Source organism: Neoarius graeffei, chromosome 12 (genome assembly GCF_027579695.1).
Source record: "Neoarius graeffei isolate fNeoGra1 chromosome 12, fNeoGra1.pri, whole genome shotgun sequence".
In the NCBI taxonomy this organism is placed as follows: Eukaryota; Metazoa; Chordata; class Actinopteri; order Siluriformes; family Ariidae; genus Neoarius; species Neoarius graeffei.
In genome coordinates, this window is record NC_083580.1 from 9452093 (window position 1) to 9472998 (window position 20906).

At 41.2% G+C, this 20906-nt stretch overlaps 1 protein-coding gene across 1 annotated transcript; it reads left to right on the forward strand.

The window, feature by feature from the left end:
* The first annotated feature begins 336 nt into the window (after positions 1-336).
* On the forward strand, positions 337-18171 carry ubap1 (ubiquitin associated protein 1). The gene is made up of 7 exons (XM_060935493.1): positions 337-476; positions 6357-6405; positions 6489-6613; positions 8311-9111; positions 12248-12418; positions 12578-12679; positions 17112-18171. Exons 2-7 carry the CDS (start codon positions 6366-6368, stop codon positions 17250-17252), a joined length of 1380 nt encoding a protein of 459 aa, XP_060791476.1. The 5' UTR covers positions 337-476; positions 6357-6365; the 3' UTR covers positions 17253-18171.
* Positions 18172-20906: the final 2735 nt, after the last annotated feature.

Consider the following 20906-nt stretch of genomic DNA (forward strand, 5'->3'; position numbering starts at 1 on the left):
TCTTAAAATAGTTTGTTTATTTATTTTACGATGAAATGGCTCCACCTAGTGGTAAATCCGCATAATGACTTTCAGTTCAATAAAAACATTTTTATTTATAGAAATAATCAGGTCTTTTTTTTTTTAGAAATAATTAAGTCTGCTTTTTTATTTTCATTTAATACTGAAAACTTCGCATTTCAGGCTATAAATACAACCTGATTCTGATTTATAATGATTCACCCAGGCTCGTGTTTCACCAATGAGCCACAGAAGGTTCTGAATAATCCTCCGCTGATTGGTCGAAAATCTCACAGGAGGCGTGTCCTCTAATAGGAACCAGAAAAGGGGAGGTACCCAAACCCAAGATGGCGTCCCGCGATGAAGCAGGAAATATATTTCGCTTTCAGTAATATTCACGAGTGGACAGGTTTGCCTGGAAGTTGTATGTTTGAAGAAGGCTGAAACGGATTTATTAACCACTAAAGACAAAGCAGGTACTGAAAACAAACTTGTAATGGTGTGCTGGGAGTTTGAGTCAGGGGCGGTGGCGGAGGAAGTGAAGGTGCTGCTGTAGGGTTAGTTAGCAAACCTTCTATGTAGGCCTGCACTGGGTTGTTTTTTTTTTTTTTAAGTCTACCTGTTTTGAGGTCATTTCCGCAATCTGTGCGTGGCAAGGTCTATCGAGCTGTGATTGGTCAGTAGTTCGTACTCGGGAAGGAAATGATTTTGGTTCAACCAATCCGGATGCAAGAATCGGGATTGGTCGGAATATGGGTAGTAAAATAGAACTCATAGGCCTGGACGCTAGCTAGCGAGTTTGGACTTCGGTTTTGAGTCAAAAGGCAGAAAGTCAGCTGTTGTCTCTTTTGGTCTTTGACACGGTTTTCACATTAAAAGCGACATTTTTTTGTTTACACACTTTAGTAGTTTTGTGTTAACGTTTATTTAGAGCTCAGAGTAATTGTTTACCTAAATATGTATAAAGGAACAAGTGGAACTAGCTTGGTGAGCTAACCTGTGGTGATTTTCTTTGGTCTCTTATGTCACGTAAACAAGCTGAATAATCCTAATGACTCGCTGGGTTTCCTTATCACTTTGGTTAAAGGAGAAGCTTCCTAGTAGACTGGGTGTCAATAGATGAGCATTAAAAAATTTAAATGTTGATTAACACACACCTTGAGCTTCAATTGAGTGGAATTTATAGACATTATCTACATTAGGGCTTTTTCTTTTTCAAGTTTCTACTTAACATCTGATTTCTTAAGGTGTTTAAAAAAAAAAGACTGATCCCCTTGTGATCACAGCACAGAAATGTTTCATGGATGTGACCCAATTATTCAAATATCAAACACATGAGAGAAATGTGATCCATTGTGTTTTGTTTTTTTTTTCTCCACAGACCCAAACCAGTTACTGTCTTAAAAGTTTCGAAATGTTTTGTACCATATTACCATCACAGGTTCTCATTATTCATACTAGCTTTTAAATTATTTAGTTATCATAATTAAACTTTAAAAAAAAAAAAGTGAGTAGTCTGTTAGGTGTGAAACTGTAATGGCTGTAAGTAGGGAGTTCAGACAGAAATTTGATGTATGGCCAAGAGATGTAAAAGTGAAATTAATAATCTTTGAAAAATGTTGTTGTTTTTAATTTTTTTTTTTTTTAAATCAGGCAAATCGGTCCAGTGGTTGACTTTTTTTTTTTTTTTTTTTGGACGTTTTGTGGGCAATTCCATGTAAATGTCAACCTCACCATGCAAAAATAAAGCAACATGTAATACATCAAAACCACTCCCAGAGATCACCTAGGCCTGTATTTTACAGATGTGAATAAGTTGAACCAATTTGTCACAAGAATTGTTCCCTTCGCCTTTATATGTCAGTCTTTCTTTCTTATAATGTAAAACCCAAGCTAAAATCAACTTTGATCATGTACAATTCTATATTATTGCCACAAGCCACAGAAATGTATGCTAAAATCCGCAAAACAATAGCCATCCTAAATATTATTTAAGAACTTTGATAGTTTTAGCTGATATTTAGAGAGTTTTTCAAAGGGTTATGGTGGTTAAATTGCTGATTTTCTAAACATATGCCATGTCTATTTCAGACGCGTCACATCCATAACGCTGACTTTTCCTTCCGAAACTCTGCATGAAATACAAAATATTTTAAACAAATATTTTTTAATATTCACCTTGGACCCCTCTATCAAATGGATATCTCCATTTCGACATTAGGTTTACAATTTCACAGAGTTTGATAAAAACGTACAGTCACCCAAGAAAAGTGATACTTTTTCTGTCACATCCATAACGCATCTTTTATTGGCATTTTCTGGCATGTCCTAGATGTACTATGGGAATTGTTCTTGTTCTATCACTTCTCCAGTATGGTACAGCTTTAAAATATGCAACACCTGTTTAAATACTGGGAGACAGTAAAACATGCACTGGGTCATTTGTTGCCATTTTGAGTTCAAGTGTCGCGTCCATAACGCTGGAATTGCTCAGGTTTCGGATATTGCTCTTTTCAGAGAAATGGGCCTATATGAAACAGTAGGCACTTAGCAAGGAATAATGGTGTGTTTTAAGGGGGGAAAAAGTGCTAATCTTGGGAATAAAACTATATTTTTGTTACTAAATTGCCAGATTCGACAATCTTCTGTGCCACGTTGTTTTTCCTGGCAGAATCTAGGTTTTTCTATTTATTCATTTATTTATTTTTTAATTTCTGTGCATGACCTAATGTGGCTAATTAGCATAAAATGATCTAATTTACATACATTTTGAGGATAAATGGTAATATTGATGGGTTTTCTTTTTATTTTATTGCTTGAATAATATCTGGAAGTTTGTGTGGGCCATTTGTGGGAACGTCTTTAAAGCTCATAGGTAACGGTTTTAATTTTATGCACATTTGAAACTGTTATAATTTAATTTTGGTCCCAAGAAGTAATGTTAATAAGTAATAATTAAAATAAGTTAGTGCGGATCGCGTCAAATTTCTGTTCGGCTATTTTAGTGACCACTCGGTGCGTGACATCATTTAAACCAAACAAACCACTTGAGTTGAGTCCACTTCCGTTTACTTGCATTGCTGTTCGGCTTGAGTGCAGACGTGCGTTCAGGAATTTCCAAAGAAAAAGCCCATGCCTTATTGTTGTGCAGTGAACTGTAACAATGGGACCGGTTCAGGAAGAAGTTTTTACCTTTTTCCGAGAGAGAAGAGGCAGAGAGAGTGGATTGGCTTTTTCCGGAAGAGGAGAAGAGGTAGAGCGAGTGTGTTGGCTTTTTCTGAAAAAGGAGAAGAGGCGGGGAGAGTGGATTGTGCGCTTGAAGCCAGAGGGTTTTTTTCCGGAAGAGGAGACGAGGCGGAGAGAGTAGATTGTACGCGTGAAACAAAATCAAGCAGTCAAAGAAGAAACAGAGCAGCAACGCTCAAGCAAAAAGGAGAAGATTGGAGGTAAACATTTTTGCTTGCAATTGACAAGTCAAGAATCCTGAGGGATCCTGTACAATCATTGTGGAAATGAGACAAAGGGATATTTCCTCGCTTAGAGTCGGCTATAAATAATATAATGCCGCGGATGGCAGGCTAATGTGGCCTACCGGCGCACTGTCAAGTAATCGCTACCTATATCTACTAGGGAGAGTGGTTTAATTATTCTTCAAAAGGGCTCTTATTTATTATTATGACGAAAGTAGGAATTTATCATAACTACCAGGATAAATCTTTTGGGCGCGAGTCTTGTTGAGGTCGGGGTCACCGCGATCAGAGTCGGCCGAGTTGCTGTCTGAGTCCGAGGCTGCACGGTCAAACCAGTGAACCACATTCACTGATTGCTTCGCAATGGCCATAGGTTCATACATGTATGGTTTCACTTCTCGATATTTCATTTGGAGAGTTCCTACTTCTTCAAAATCGCTATCGCTTTCAGATATTTTACACAGCCTTTCACGACCAAAGTCCATACACGTGTGCTCGGTTTGCAGGTAAACGCAGAGCTGCTCCCAGTCTGTTTGGCTTAAATGACGTCACGATGACGGGCCCCTGGTGGTGACAGTGTGCATAAGTGAGGTGTAAACAACCCTTCGGAAATTGGGCAAAACAGTATATTTTAACCATTTTATTCAATTTTAGGGTGCAAATTAAACACTAGGAAAATTGAATTCGCTTTCTGGGTCGTTCTTCTAGACAATAAAGTTGATATTCTATGTTTCACCTCCGACTGTCGCCTATGACCTTTTAAATAATCAAAATAAAAGCACCATGTTGGGCACAAGAGCTCAATCTGTCTCACCACATATGCTTGTTTTGTTCAGATCATACAACTTGCCTGGAAAATTTGTGATAAGTTCTTGGGACTTGCTGTTGGTTCATCTGTCTGGTTTGAGTATTGAACAAGCACTCGTGTGTGTGTGGTTTGAAATCTGCATACACACACATCCCCCAATGCGCTAGGGTATACCCAGTCACGTACAGAAATTTTATTATTAAATTTGGTGCAGTCGTCGATTTTAAAATTACGCAACCGCCATGTTGACTGCTGTCTGAACTCACCACTATAAGAGCACTTTTCTGTAGCTGGTGATCCCCACCACTATAGTGTAATGCCATTAAAACAATAGTATTATGATAAAAATGCCTCATATGGTTATACACCATAGGCATCTGGAGGTCTCCAAAGGACACTTTTTTTTTTTTTTTTAAATTAAATTCCACGTATAAAATTCCTCTTACAAAATTTCTGCATACAGCAACATGTAAGGCTATAACCTTGTGAGAGTGTTTACGTAAGAGGAGGAAAGTATTGTACAAGTGGACATTGCGTATACATAGGACAGCGCGAATTGTGTAACATCCAAACAAACAAAAATTTGGGGTTAGATTAAATACTAGGCTCATTCAGAATAATCAGCTTATTCTTATTAAGCCACTGAAAGGTTCACAAGATAAAAATTCATTTGTTTGATAGTACAGTAGTGCTTAAGTGATGGAGATTTTTGCCTGGAAAAATGAGGCCTAGTGAGAATTTATCAACCTTGTAGTAAAGTGGTGTGCCAATGTTTTAATTGGCCAAGCAGAAGTAAACACTCCTACCAGATAGACAAAAGTTTAATTAGCTTTGTCTTTCATTATATTTACGTGTGTATATTGATGAGTGCCATTCAGGTGTACATTTCCAAGCATGTTAACAGCACAGCTGATTTATGTTTAATGAAAAACTCACAAAGCTCTGTAAAAGGCTTTTTTTTTTTTTTTTTTCTCTCTCCATACAAAATTTTTGTGCTAATCAAATGGCGAGTCATATTTGTCTTAGTTTGTGGGTGCGTTGTGGAGCGCTTTCCTTCAAGTCATTAATAAGGTTCACAAAATTTTCATTCGGTCTGTGTATGCAGTTGAAATGAGCAATTTGTACTCGGCATTGTAGCTTGTGTATAAGTTGCAGTGACTCGGTCATGTATACGATTTGAAGCTGGTGATTCATATTAGTGAGTCTCTGTTTATGTAAGTTAACATAAACTGAGTGAAAGTATGAGGGGTTTTTAAATTTATTTATTTTTGACCAAGTAGTAGTCCTGGCGAATGATTTTTCAAGTAAATTAATTTCTCTCCAGTTTGATAAATGAGGCCCGTTGGTGACTTTTATGGTCATTTGGAGGCATGTAATGATTCAATTCACGGTATTTGGTTCATGGTTCAATTTTCCCGAGAGGGGGAAGAGTGGGTAGTTTTTTGTGTTTTTTTTTTTTTTTTTTTTTTAATTAAATGAATTTTATTACCAAATAATGCGAAATGTATTTTCCTGTTCTTTATTAACTTAAACATCCTTTTGTTAAAAAAACCCTTTTATTTCATTTTCTTAATAAGCAGCAGTAATTATTTACCCACATTTGTAAAGATTGGAGTAAAATATAATGGCATATTAACTATCAGTATCATGACTTTTTTTCATTAAAATGAAAAAAGGTAATAATAAAAAAAAGTTAAGTCTTAATGAACCTTTATGAACATTTGTACTGCCTGCATTTTCTTCTCTTTTCACATGACAGCTCTCCCATTTTAGATGTTATTAATTTCCCGGCATTTGAGCTGTATTACTTCCGCCTAGAGTGAAGTCACGTGCATCCCCACTATTGTCTGTTATTGCGCCCTCTGCTGTCTAAACAATGCAGTTATAGCTCTGGAAAGCTAGGATTATGCAGCCTGATAAGAATGGTGATTCATTAATTTGAGTCAACCTAAGTTTGTGTCATGACTTATCACATGCTGTATTGTTACATGCCAAGTCATTTGATCTGCGGTTGTGGTCTCCCCCCGATTAAATCTTGGGTTAAATCTCTGAAACTTGATTTTCATTCTGATTTTTAGGTACTCTAAATGGCTACGAGGAAGTCTGGGTCAGATCTCCACAACAATGGTGAGTTACCTAGCTCTCATTCTGTCTAATTCACTGTGAGGTTTTTCGTCCCCTACATTCTCCCCTTATGTCTTCATATCCAGGACCAGTCAGCTACCTTGATGATGTTCCTTTCAAACTCAATGAGAAGTTCCGTTGCCCAGCAAAAGTGGGTCTGCCCATTGGCTTCTGTCTGCCCGATTGTAATGCTTTGCTATCCGAGACGCAGGTTAGTTTGGCTACTACTTCTGTTACAAAATAAACGGTTGGGTATTTCACAAAACCACTGCAGTGTATTCCATTAGAGTTGATGGATAACTTGGGTCAAGTAAGTGGTTACATAATTTCCAGTGTTATTTTAGTTGTGTTGAGGTTTTTTTTTGTTTTTGTTTTGTTTTTTTAAATCAGAAACTTAACGTATCTGAGAGAAATGTTGATCTTCCTGATGGGTTTGTTTTGTTTGGACTGTCTGTGCCTTTACATCATCCCATAATTAAAAACTTAATGGTCTGTAAGCTCAGCAATGGAGTGGTGAGAAGGCAGCGTGATGGTTGATTCTTTTCCAAGAGCCTTGTATTCTGAAGTGTTTTATTCCTCTTGTACCACAGCAGTTTCTCAATGATTTACATTTTAAAATTTGTACACATTTTTATCTATTTAAACTTGTTTTGAAGTTATAACATGCAACAAAACACTTTTTTTTTTCTTTAAAGTTAATGACAAAAAAGCAAAATTCAAATTACAGCTTTACAACTGACTTATTCTTAATCTTTCGATTACGTTCATTGTCATATATTAAATATGGTTAGTTTTTTCTTTTTTTTTATCAGACATCTAGTGTTTATCAGACTAGATGTCTGATAAAAAAAAAGAAAAAACTAACCATTTACAACTGACTGTTACAAAGTGCTGACACTGGAGACTCCTTCCAGAAACATGAAATAAATGACTCCTCATTTAAAAAAAAAAAAATCTTCATAATCAACTCGTTGTGCATGATTTAGTTATTTTAAAAAGTGTTTTTACAATTAAAGCTAGACGGTCTTTCGATTTCATAAAATTGGTGAAATTTAGTTCCCTCTGAAATGTTTTTTGTGATGCATGTTTATTTCTGTAGTATCTTAAAAACAGGTGATTCTGTGGCTGGGAGGTTATTTAATTTGAGGGGATTCCTTAGCAAATGTGCATGAAATCGCTCGCTTCATGCAGTTAAGCAGACAGGAAGTCTGGTGTGCACATGCACAAGATTACCTTTTTCTTCAGCTTTTGGGTTTAACGGCAGCTGGCATTTACAATGTTGCATTACTGCCATCTACGGTATAGGTTTACCTTTGGCCAGTTACATCATTGTCACTAAACGAACAGCTGATCACACAGAGGTGCTCGCTGACCGCTGATATTTTTATTAGTTTGGTCCTGCGTTTCCTTTCCTTCGCAACATAATGTCTTCTTGCTTTCCATTACTGTAGTTGGTCTTTTACGTGCGAATGAAACACTTGTGTCCTCTGTTTTTCTCTTTGGTTTCAAATTTGTATCCCACAATGCCTTGCGCGAACAGGAAAAGCCCACCACGTGATGCATGACGTAGTATCTTGATGCAAGATACTACATCCTGCTGAAGCAAGAAAAAATAGTGGAGAATTTAGAGCCACATGGGCCTAAATTCATTAATTGTTCTAGTAAAAAAAAAAAACCAAATAAAATTGGAAGTCTGTGATTCGAATTCAGTAACTTTCAGTCCATTAGACAAAAATAATTGGGTGTCAGGGAAAATTCTTTTTATGACCTAAACTTGAAAAATCTGAAAGGCAGTCTACCTTTTAAACAAGTGTATGCTGTATTTCCCTTCCTTTATGGAAAATAGAATTCCTACAATAGCTGGATAACATTACTGTCGCTGATCATGTCCCATTGCTTCTCCAACAGTATGACTTCAGTCTAGAGAAGCGGAGTGTGCGCTGGGGGGATGACCTGGCCAAGGCACGAGCTGCTGAGACTCGGGAAGCTGAATCCCAGCAGGCGGAATCAGAAAAAGACACACAGGCTGCCTTACAGGACAGTGATGCTGGATTGGCAGGTGGAAAGAAAGCCCGTCCCGCTGAGGAGCAGGACCTCCTCCCACCGGCACTGAACCCGGTCCTGGCAGGTCTACGGCACAATGCTATCCTGACACCACTCCCGGCCCCGAGCTTCGGTCCAGCACGTCCAGCAGCCAGCAACCCTGCACCTCAGAGCCTCAATCTTGCAGACTTCGAACGGGAGGAGGATCCCTTCGACAAGCTGGAGCTGAAAACCCTGGATGACAAAGAGGAGCTCCGGAGCATCCTCCAGAGCCAGCCGCAGGCTTCAGTGTCCGTCTCGACTCCTGAAAGCACTGGTGGGGAAGACGGTACTGTACCACCTCAGCAGGCCAAAGTGGGTATCTTTCATAAACCCAACGGCCTGGTGGGACTCCTGGACTTGGAGCAGGCAGGTGTTGGTGGTGTGGCAACCTCTAGGGGACAGATTGATGCCGAACGCCCCTGTAACATTCGCTCACTGACTTTCCCCAAGCTGTCGGACCCAGGAGATTCCCCCTCAGACCCTCCCTTCGCTATATATCCAGCAGCCCCACAGCGAAGCTTACCCAATGGTACGCCACTGTCCCTGATTAGATCCACACCACAGACTAGTTCTACACTACCTGGAGAGTTACCAGGCCATGCACCAAATGGCACACCAAAGCAGGTATTGGGCAAGAATGGTCATTTCTTCTCCATATCTCTGGTATAGTTTGACTACAATCTTCAAAACTTCAGACTAGCAAATGACAAGGTGACGGGCAAGCTTTCGTTTTCGATCTATGTGCTGGGTTGTTTTACAATCAGGGTGCGCAAGCTAAAAATCACATTTAACACTTATTATCTTCAATATCAAAAGGCTTGACTAAATAAACTTGGTTGTTTATTGTAGCCCTGTGATAACTCTATTTACCATGCAAAAAAAAAATTTGGTGATAACGTTATTTTTGGTGAATGTATGGCAATATGTCATATTTAGCAAAATTACTTGTGTCATTTAGAAAAAGTGCTTTTTTGACCACAGGTAGCTCCAAAAGGGATGCACTTAAATCATTCTTTATACCATAAAACAAATATTTGGTTCCATATCATTGGAAACATAGTTAAGTTTTAAAGGATAAGGCAACTTTTGTACAAAATCACCACAAATGGATAGATAAATATATAAAGTAATCGATCATGGAATTTATAGAGAAAGAACAGACCGCATAACAGTATCTTTTAACTTTTAATAATATGGGCTTGCGCTGAGCTCAGCGAAGATGCGTTCCGCCATATTGATCTACTGCGTGACATCATGCGGCCCACCGCTGAAAAGAACTCTTCAGTGCTTCATGGTAATAAGGTAAAAAACCAGTACAATCGCTTCTTCAAAGTTTCACCAAATGGTTTTATTTATGCAACTTAAAGCTCATAATACTGTATAACTTTGGTCGAGTAAAAACACGGAGCAAAAACATGGCTGAATCCTGAATGACTCCTATTTGGATTTGTCCTACCAAGCCTACTGCGCATGCGCGAAGCGGCTCGGCTCGGTTTTCCCTTTCGGGCGCTCTCGTTTTCTGTTAGAATTTGGTAAAGAAAAAAAAAAATTATTTACCAGCTTACCGGGTCCATGAACATAAATCTGACAGCTGACAAGGTCGGGATATAAACGAATCGAATACAAGCCACCCGCCAGGACTGCTACTGTTATCACAGTGATCTGTTTGTAAACACTGTTTTCATGGGCTCAGTGACGTCACAGATCAGAGGGAGGCACATTAACGAAAGATTCTGATTGGTTTATAGTTGCCCACAATCTCAAAATGGCTGACTCCTCCAACTTTGACTCCTCTGTGTCAATTCGTGATTTCAAAGTTAAAAATATTTTTTCATGTTCGATATATAATGGAAATAATTAACGGAATTGATTACGTATATGTTTTTCTCCTATTACACACCTGGTTTTGTGGAAAAACGGCGTTACCATTTAATGTTGAATGCCAGTAAGTTTTCAGACTATTTTGATCAAATTAGTATGTAATTGTGTCAAAAAAATGTCCTCTCCGAGACAGCTAATTTTTCAATGTAAAATAACATATCTAAAATGATTATTTTCATCCTAAAATGTGGTCAAGATATTGGGACATAAATATTAGAGACAACTAACACAAAGCTTACAGCCTTGTATTTAAAAGCACTATGGAAGTAGTGGATTCTGAATTGTCAAAAATGTCCTCTCTGAGAATCACTTCATTTTGTTTCTCCCAGCCCTGCTTAAAGCTACACTTATTCTTTATCTTATAGCAGATTACACAAAACTACCATACACATGTCAAAAAATTACCTGAAATCTGTTCTTTAACTTGTCCTTCACTTAAACTGGTACAAGAACCAGTTTGAATCAATTTGAATTTTGGACCCCTGTGACACAAACTTTGTATCCTGATTGTAAAACAACCCTGCTTGAAATGGAGCAAAAAGCAACGTTTGAGTTGAAATCTTCTCGATTCTGTGCAAATTTGGTCTGGCTTACTATAATGACAAATCCAAGCACTGACTCAAACAATTCCTTGGACCAGTCCAATGTATGTGGTCCAACGTTTCTTCAGTACCCCAGTCAAGATTTTAGTTCCTACCTGCAATCCTTTTCTATTTACTGTTTGTTGGGGGGGAATTAAAGGTTCTGACTGCAAAGTTGAATTCTGGGCAAAATGTTCTATTCCTGTTGGAGTTTTGAGATGTTTCGCTACTACACACACTGCCTATCCTGTGTGTGAATGTTTTGCTGAGACTAAACGCATCCTGCATTTTACGATTCCAGAGCTCGCTGAAGCAAGTGAGCAACAATATCGCATAACCACCGCGGGGCATGTTTGACCTACTTTTAACCAAAACAAGTCAGCATAGGCAAACATGGCAGACTTGGTTGTCCCACCAGCAGAAAAGAAAAGGAAAACCTTCCTAGTGAATGCAGCTGCAAGGTTAGATAGATGTCGTTTTTCTGGACAGATAACTAAATCATTCTAGCTAGTGCTTAGCTATCTTGGCCTTAGAATGCATGGGCTCGACTCCATGGTATTGAGTATGGAGTTTTACACTTGAATGTTTTGATCTTACAGAGAAAGAAACGAAAACAGTAACAGAACATGTATTCATCTTTTGTTTCATGGATCTATTCACAAATATCGACCACAAGTTACATCCCTGCAACTCAAAACTCTCCAAGGTTGATGCGGAGTCATGATGTTTTCCGTGCGTCACCATCTTGGTGTGACCCAGTTCTATAGTTATGCTAAGCTCCTTGCGTTCAGCTGTTTCTGTAGGGCCATACTGTTTACCTCGAGGTAGGGAAACGGTCCCAAAATGGAGAAAAGCGATCCTCGGCGCATCAAAATGATCACATCTCGTCCACATGATGTTCTTGCAGGACGTAGGAAAATGCCATGTACAAGAGGAAAAAATTTCAGATGACCCTGTAGTCGGTACCTTTTTAAAAATTTAACCATGGTTTTATTTCATCATGTTCTATACATCCATGGTAAATTTGTATAGGGACATGGCAAGGAAAAAATAAAGCTTGGAAGGAAGTAGGTGTGTTCCTTGGTGCTTCTGGTGGTTAGGAGAGTTGGCTTGTTTTAGTAAGTGAATATGAAGTTGACCTTGTAAGTCAATCAGTACACTACTTAATTGGTGTGTAACTTGTTAGCTTTAGAAGCTGCTACCGTACCATGACCATTTGTAGCACCTCGAATGATTTGCCACCTGATAGCGTGAACATATTGGTTAAAGTTAATCTGTTTGCCTCTGTGTCCTCTCAGTTGAACCCTGTCCCTGCAGCTGGTCCTCCATCATACTCGGCACCTGTGGATGGAGCTCTGCTCAGTCTCTCTCCCAGCGAGCGTCAGTGTGTGGAGACTGTCGTAGGCATGGGCTACTCTTACGAAGGTGTCCTCAAAGCCATGCAGAGACAAGGGCAGAACGTCGAACAGGTCGGCTTGCGTTCAGCTTTTCCAAAGCTCCAGTAAACGCAGGAACTGATTTCATGAATGGGATTCTATTTCTGGTCTAGCATAATAAGTCAGTAGAACAAAACCTTTTTTGTTTTGCTATTGTGGCTGATTTCTAAAGGAATTATCCTCTGTTCTCAGGTGCTGGAGTATCTTTTTGTCCACAGTCGACTGTGTGAACGAGGCTTTGATGCCACAGCAGTGGAAGAGTGTTTGGAAATGTACCAGTGCTCCGAGGAAAAGGTTTGCCAGTTGTCACGCTTGTGTATAAAAGATTTAATGCTGGGGAGGGGGGAACGGTTTATTGATGTACTTGCAGTCATTTCATAGTGAGTATGTCTCATCTCATTATCTCTAGCCGCTTTATCCTGTTCTACAGGGTCGCAGGCAAGTTGGAGCCTATCCCAGCTGACTACGGGTGAAAGGCGGGGTACACCCTGGACAGGTCGCCAGGTCATCACAGGGCTGACACATAGACACAGACAACCATTCACACCTACGATCAATTTAGAGTCACCAGTTAACCTAACCTGCATGTCTTTGGACTGTGGGGGAAACCCACGCGGACACGGGGAGAACATGCAAACTCCGCACAGAAAGACCCTCGCCGGCCACGGGGCTCGAACCTGGACCTTCTTGCTGTGAGGCGACAGCGCTAACCACTACACCACCGTGCCGCCCCAGAATGTAAACTGCTCTGTGAAAAATATCAAGTGAAGGAACTACTGCTTTTTTTTTGGGGGGGGGGTGTCCAATACAAGGAACCTGAACATCTGATGAGTATCCTGATCTAACAGGTTTTGCAGACATTAAATGGATAAAGTGTGACAGGGTTTTCTTCAACTAGACCGTCAATGACTGCGTAGCTCACTCCAGTTGTGTCTAGTCCAGAAGGAACAATCTAAAGTGGGCCACTTTGCGCAATAAATGTTGCAAACTATATATAGAAGCGATATACATCCTCGGAATACCGACCTATTTGCCAGAAAGAATCCAAAACGGCGAAGAATTGACCGAGAAGAAACGATTTTTGTTGAACTGCTCACTTAAGCTAGCCGCACACTACACCGATTTTCAGTGTACCGAGCCAACTGAAGTCGCCAGTCAGTCGTAAAGACTAGTTTTCGATGGTACCGACTCATCTCACAGCTGATTCGAAAAACTAATCGGGAGCCAGACTGATCGACGAGAGTCGCTAGCAATAGCCAATCATATCTTTCGCATATAACACGTGATATTTCATGATCATGTGACTTCTATCTTTGAAAAATGGCGGAACTTTGGACTGAGCGGGAAGAGGATCAACTTGTGGAAATGTGGAGGGCCAGGCCATGCCTGTACGACGTTACGTTGCGTAGTTACAAGAATGGGGGAGAAAGCTAAGGCTCTGAATGAGAGAGCCTTGAAACTTTCTCGAGATTGTAAGTACTTCAAAGTTTGCCGTAATTACAGTCAGCTGAAAAATTACGATAAAGATTGTGACGATTGTCATGGAAACGATGTTATTACATATCATAACGATGAAGCCTAATTAAAACCACGCGCGCGCGCACATGTACGTGTGTGTGTATATATATATATATATATATATATATATATATATATATATATATATATATATATATACACACACACACACACACAATACACTGCACTCGTCAACAGTCGTGAGTTAGTCGGGGATATGTGCATGCCCTGTCATGAGTCGGCTCTGAATTGGGTCGGTTCGGTACTGCGTGGATCGGCGTAGTGTGCGGCTAGCTTAAAGTGCTGATGACACGTTTTTGACATCTTTGGCGATGTTTTATAACAAAGTAATTCCAGATTATCCATATATTAATTCACGAAGGTGCCTATTTTACAAGTTATGATAAAAAACGCGGCTATTTGGGCAAATTTGATGGGGCTGCAGCACCCAGGAGATGGAGGAGGAGCTATATGACGTCAGCGAAAGAACCTTCCTCCTATCTTACCAGTTTGTTGTTGATGCGACAGGTGTTCAGTTTATCATTATTAGTATTTTTATTAGACATATATATTAGTTATTATGCCTTCGCGTTGTGTTGCCGGCTTTTGCTCCAAACACAAAGATGGGGTAAGTTTATTCAAGTTTCCCAGAGATCCCGAGCTGCATGCGAAGTGGGTGAAGCAAGTCAGGCGCACTCGTGACAAGTGGGAGCCCTCACCAACATCCGTCCTGTGCTCTGAACACTTCGATTTGGATTGTTTTGACACCCTTCCCAGCTTAAAAGAATCTCTTGGGTGTTCAGTTCAGCACAAACGTGTGTTACTACCATCAGCAGTGCCTACACAGTGTTGCCAGATTGGGAGGTTTCCCGCCCAGTTGGGCGGTTTCAAGTGCATTTTGGTGGGTTTTGAACATATTTTGGGCTGGAAAACGTCAGCAGTATCTGTTGTCAGATACTGCTGAAGTTTTCCAGCCCAAAATATGTTCAAAATGCACTTGAAACTGCCCAACTGGGCGGGAAACCTCCCAATCTGGCAACACTGCCAGTATTCCGGAGGGGGTCTACTAGTAGCTATGCCAGATCCAAAGACAGTCCTCCTGTCAGAACATGTGTTGTGAAACGACATAAGATAAAGGTACGTAGAGCTATAGATTCTACATGATAATCATAAATGTAATCATAAAGTCGGTGTGATATCAGTCATGTATTTGCTTGTGAAAGCTTGCGGCTTTCATGTAACTGCCGCCTAGCAACGAGAGGCAAAGGGTTAAGAGGGTAGGCTATCATAGATTCTATTCGGAAGAGATCAACACAATTCTAGACTCCCAGAAGAGGAAGAGCTAGCACTAGAGAGTTCACCGGCGTTTTCATGCGCCATTTCCATTGAGTAGAACCAGAGTAGAACAGCCAGTGAACCGCAGCGTGTTCTTCCGCTGACGTCACAACATGGCCGCGAGCCACGGACCCAGTTTTCTTGCGCTGTGCAATTAAAAGTTGGATATTCGCGTAACAACAGCTTCTTTTCATGTAATTATAACAGAAATCTAACATGTTTACCATGTTGTATAGTTTATTTAAGAAATTTCATAGTCATGTTCGTGTCATCAGCCCTTTAAGGCTTAATTAGTCCATAACGTCATTGATAATTGTCTCGTCTCGTCTTCTTCCGCTTATCCAGGACCGGGTCGCGGAGGCAGCAGTCTAAGCATGGAAGCCCAAACTTCCCTTTCCCCAGACACCTTGGCCAGCTCCTCAGGAAGAACACCGAGGCGTTCCCAGGCCAGCCGAGAGACATAGTCCCTCCAGCGTGTCCTGGGTCTTCCCCGGGGCCTCCTCCCGGGGGGACATGCCTGGAACACCTCCCCAGGGAGGCGTCCAGGAGGCATCCGAAAAAGATGCCCGAGCCACCTCAGCTGGTTCCTCTCGATGTGGAGGAGCAGCGGCTCTACTCCGAGCTCCTCCCGAGTGACTGTGCTTCTCACCCTATCTCTAAGGGAGCGCCCAGCCACCCTGCGATTGATAATTGTAATTAAGCAAATCTGGGTAGAAGTTATACGCATCCGAGGTACCCCTACTTTCATGCCAGAAAGACTCAAAATCGGTGAAGTATTGAGGGAGAAGCAGCAATTACCTCATATCTTAATTATTAATTGCAGTTATGCAAATTTGGGTCAAAGCTATATGCATCCCAGGCAGACCTACCTTCCTGCCAAAAAAAGTGTAAAAATTGGTGAATTGAGAGAGAGAGAGAAGTGATTTTCGTGAAATGTGGATGATGACGGACAGCACGTGATTGCGTGAGCTCATCGCCTGTCGGCCGGATGAGCTGCTGATTAAGAAGTTGTTGGGAAATTGCTGTTGTATAAGAGGAATAAAACACTTCAGAATAAGAAAATGATACTCTTCAGGGGGGCAATAGTAGCTCTACTTTGCATCAGACCACATCACATGGCTGATTTTATGTTTCCCAAACTGTTATTCTGTTTGTTTGTTTGTTGTTTGTTTGTTTGTTTTAAAACCCAAGTGACGCTTTTCTGCGTACAGAGAGATTTGTCACAGAGTGGTACACTTGATGCTTTTGTCTTTTTGTAATTTTATGTATCTGGTAAAGTGGATGTAATGTAGCTCTTTTAAGGCCTCTGCATGCTCGTGCGACAAGGCTTTCGCAGATAGCTTTTCGCAGACACTTGTAATTTATCGCTGAGTGGGGAGTAATAAGCATGCGTGATGTTATTCACCGGCACAACGCAAAGGGGCGCGAAGTCGCTAGGAGTAGTTGGTGGGTGTGGTTAGTGGAGTGTTTATCCTCCGGTTACTTATAATGACTAGAACTGGAGTCGTATAGATGTACGTACTTCCTCAATCAACCGCTCTTCATGCTGCTCCATCTTCGCTCGTGTTTTTAAAAATGCCGGTCGTGAAAACAAAAACCGGGAAAGTAGGGAAGCGGAAGTGCGTGTACAGCGGGTAGAGTGGACCAATCAGAGTCCTCTTGTCTGCGGCGCTGTCTGCGAGGCTTCTGCGGTGGTCGCAATTTTTGGGAGGTGCGCGCAGAGCGTCTGCGAAGGTGGGGGGGGGCTACGCAGACACTGTCTGCGACACCGTCTGCAAGGACTGGGTTGTCAGCATAAATTGGCCTTTAGGGTGTTTGAGCATTTTAATTGCGTGGACTCGATATTAATCATGGTGTTTCTTTTCTCTTTCAGGCTTTGCAGTTTCTGCAGTTGATGTCTCGGTTTGGTGAGATGGGCTTTGAGAGAGATACCATTAAAGAGGTCCTTTTAGTGCACAATAATGACCAGGACAAAGCTCTGGAGGACTTAATGGCTCGTGCGGCTGCAAGCTGAACCAGAGTGGTGTCTCCTCCTTGATCTGCCCCTCCTTTACTCCTCAACACTGCGTCCACTGAGCGAGAGAGAGGGAGGGGGGGAGCAAGTGAGAGAGTAAGAGCAGCAGAGGTAGGGGTGTCGAGAGGGTGCCTGAGACTGGACAAGTGAACACGGATCCCTTAAAAAATAAAACACACACACAAAAAAACCCCATGCCCTTCAAGGCAGGGTTTGATCGGCCCATTCATCCGACCTCAGCTATGACCTTGTTCAGTGATCTTTGTGTGATTGTGGGCGAGAGGACACTGAACCGTCCTCCTTTCTCCATTGCCATAGAAACAAGCGGACGAGGGGTGGTGTCTGAGACACGGGCCTGAGAGGAGCGCAATGCGAGCGCGATTCCACAGGAAACGGACTCACCGCTACAGCGCTGCTACGTCTTTCATAAGTGATGAGAACTTAATACTCATTCATACACATGCCATGTTTGAACAGAGACCTTGAAGTGCCCTTTCTGTTCTTGCTACCGCCTGGCTTTTTTTTTTGTTGTTGTTTCTTTTTCCACCTGTCTCTGCTGTATATCATTTTAAACATGTGTTCATCTGTTGAGCTGTTTTTAACAAACAAAAACGGCTGTTTTTTTTGTTGGAGATCTGGTTTATTTGCCCTCTGCTATAGGAACTGCATTAACGCAACTAATGACCACAGTGCATTGAGAGGAAAACTGCAGCCGAACAGCTTTTACACTGGAACGGAAAGAGAAACTGGTGTGTTAATGGAAATGCAATATGTGTGTCTCAATGCTTCTTCATACAAATGACATGCAATGGCTGAAAAGGCACAAAGAAACAGATATTAATATAAATGTATTTAAATTTGTTCAAGATACACTGACACCGTCAATCTGTAATAAAGACTTGGGAATTCTTTACCAGTAGCTTGAGGATGTAACATACACTGCTGTGCTCGATCATACTGACTCATTTTTCCTTTTTTTTTTTTTGGATTGTGTTGTGTAGTTGCTTTCATGGAAAATTCCACCCTGACTGACTTTTGAATTCAGTGACATCTAAGATTTTGTTTTGTAACGAATTTCTGAATTTGATGGTCTATTTTCGCATTAGTTAATGGTTTCTTGAATAAGAATAAGGTTTAACTTCTATAGTGCCTTTCTCACACACAAAAAAAGTTCACTGCCAAAGGTCAGAATGTAACTCCAGTGGTGTCGCTGCTCCCAGTTCCACTAAAAGGCACGTGAGGGTAAATCCCACACCGCCTGCGCTGTCACCATGAACACTGCACCATGCATCCAGAAAGCGAGCACAGAAGCACAGCCGCACGGAGTGCTGGGCGTCTTTGATGTTAAAGAGAACAACGAGCTCACTGTGCTCCACAGTGAGCAGAACCCATATCACCCATAGCGAGCCCAGGCCTGAGGAAACTGACACCCAAAACTGGAGCTACACCACAACCAGTGGACAAAATATTCAAACAAACATCAAACCATACAGTTGTGCTCATAAGTTTACATACCCTGGCAGAATCTATGATTCTTTGACCATTTTTCAGAGAATATGAATGATAACACAAAAACATCTTTTCCATTCATGCTTAGTGGTTGGGTGAAACCATTTATTGTCAAACGACTTTTTTTTTCCCATCCATCCATTATCTCTAGCTGCTTTATCCTGTTCTACAGGGTCGCAGGCAAGCTGGAGCCTATCCCAGCTGACTACGGGCGAAAGGCGGGGTACACCCTGGACAAGTCGCCAGGTCATCACAGGGCTGACACATAGACACAGACAACCATTCACACTCACATTCACACCTACGCTCAATTTAGAGTCAGCAGTTAACCTAACCTGCATGTCTTTGGGCTGTGGGGGAAACCCACGCGGACACGGGGAGAACATGCAAACTCCACACAGAAAGGCCCTCGCCGGCCACGGGACTCGAACCCAGGACCTTCTTGCTGTGAGGCAACAGCGCTAACCACTACACCACCGTACCGCCCACTGTTTTTTTTTTTTCTCTTTTTAAATCATAATGACAACAGGAACTACCCAAATGACCCTGATCAAAAGTTCACATACCCTGGTGATTTTGGCCTGATAACATGCACAGAAGTTGACACAAATGGGGTTGAATGGCTACTAAAGGTAACATCCTCACCTGTGATCTGTTTGCTTGTAATCAGTGTGTGTGCATAAAAGCTGAGTGAGTTTCTGGGAGCCAGACAGACTCTCGCATCTTTCATCCAGCCACTGACGGTTCTGGATTCTGAGTCATGGGGAAAGCAAAAGAATTGTCAATGGATCTATGGGAAAAGGTAGTTGAACTGTATAAAACAGGAAAGGGATACAAAAAGATATCCAAGGAATTGATAATGCCAGTCAGCAGTGTTCAAACTGTGATTAACAAATGGAAAATCAGGGGCTCCATTAAAACCAAACCACAGTCAGGTAGACCAACAAAAATTTACGCCAAACAGCACAGAGACAAGCCTCAAAACTTCTGGAACAAGGTAATTTGGAGTGATGAGACCAAAATTGAACTTTTTGGCCACAACCATAAACGTTACATTTGGAGAGGTGTCAACAAGGCCTATGATGAAAGGAACACCATTCCTACTGTCAAGCATGGAGGTGGATCGCTGATGTTTTGGGGATGTGTGAGCTACAAAGGCACAGGAAACTTGGTCAAAGTTGAAGGAAAGATGAATGCAGCACGTTATCAGCAAATACTGGAGGCAAATTTGCACTCATCAGCCCGGAAGCTGCGCATAGGACGTACTTGGACGTTCCAACATGATAACGATCCAAAACACAAGGCCAAGTCGACCTGTCATTGGCTACAGCAGAACAAAGTGAAGGTTCTGGAGTGTCCATCTCAGTCTCCTGACCTCAATATCATTGAGCCACTCTGGGGAGATCTCAAGCGTGCAGTTCATGCAAGACAGCCCAGGAATTTACAGGAACTGGAGGCTTTTTGCCAAGAAGAATGGGCAGCTTTACCATCTGAGAAAATAAAGAGCCTCATCCACAACTACCACAAAAGACTTCAGGCTGTCATTGATGTTCGAGGGGGCAATACACGATATTAAGAACTGGGATATGTAAACTTTTGATCAGGGTCATTTGGATGTTTTTTGTCGTCGTTATGATTTAAAAATAGAAAACACAGTTGTTTATCAATAAATGGCTTCACCCAACCACTAACCATGAGTGGGGAAAAAAGTTTTTGTGTTATCATTCATATTCTCTGAAAAAAGGCCAAGAAAGCAAAAATTCTGCCAGGGTATGTAAACTTATGCGCCCAACTGTATAAACATGGAAAGAAAGAAATTACCCATAATACTTCGCGCATCAGTTTGTCCAGCGCTCTCTCATATCCTTCTCGCTACACTTGCTCAAACTTCCACTGCTTTAATTTTCACAGTAATATGACTGTTAAGCATCAAACAAACCGAGCCAAGTCTCTGCCAAAACTCAAAACAATGGTCCTATAGATAGATGGATAGATTGTATAGCATTGCATTTTAAGACTTTATTTCCAGATGTTTGCTGTCTCCATTACTACTTCACTGCAAGAAAAGAAGCTCTTTTGTTTCAGTGAACTAATAGCCGAACCTCCCCTTTATCACATGGGGTTGAGAGTGTGGTTCTCGGTGCT

Bases quoted from the DNA above. Each gene is read 5' to 3' on its own strand.
- ubap1 (XM_060935493.1), top strand. From the start codon at position 6,366: ATGGCTACGAGGAAGTCTGGGTCAGATCTCCACAACAATG. The intron at 6,406-6,488 runs GTGAGTTACCTA...CTTCATATCCAG, and splicing joins GTCAGATCTCCACAACAATG to GACCAGTCAGCTACCTTGAT. The intron at 12,419-12,577 runs GTCGGCTTGCGT...CTCTGTTCTCAG, and splicing joins AAGGGCAGAACGTCGAACAG to GTGCTGGAGTATCTTTTTGT.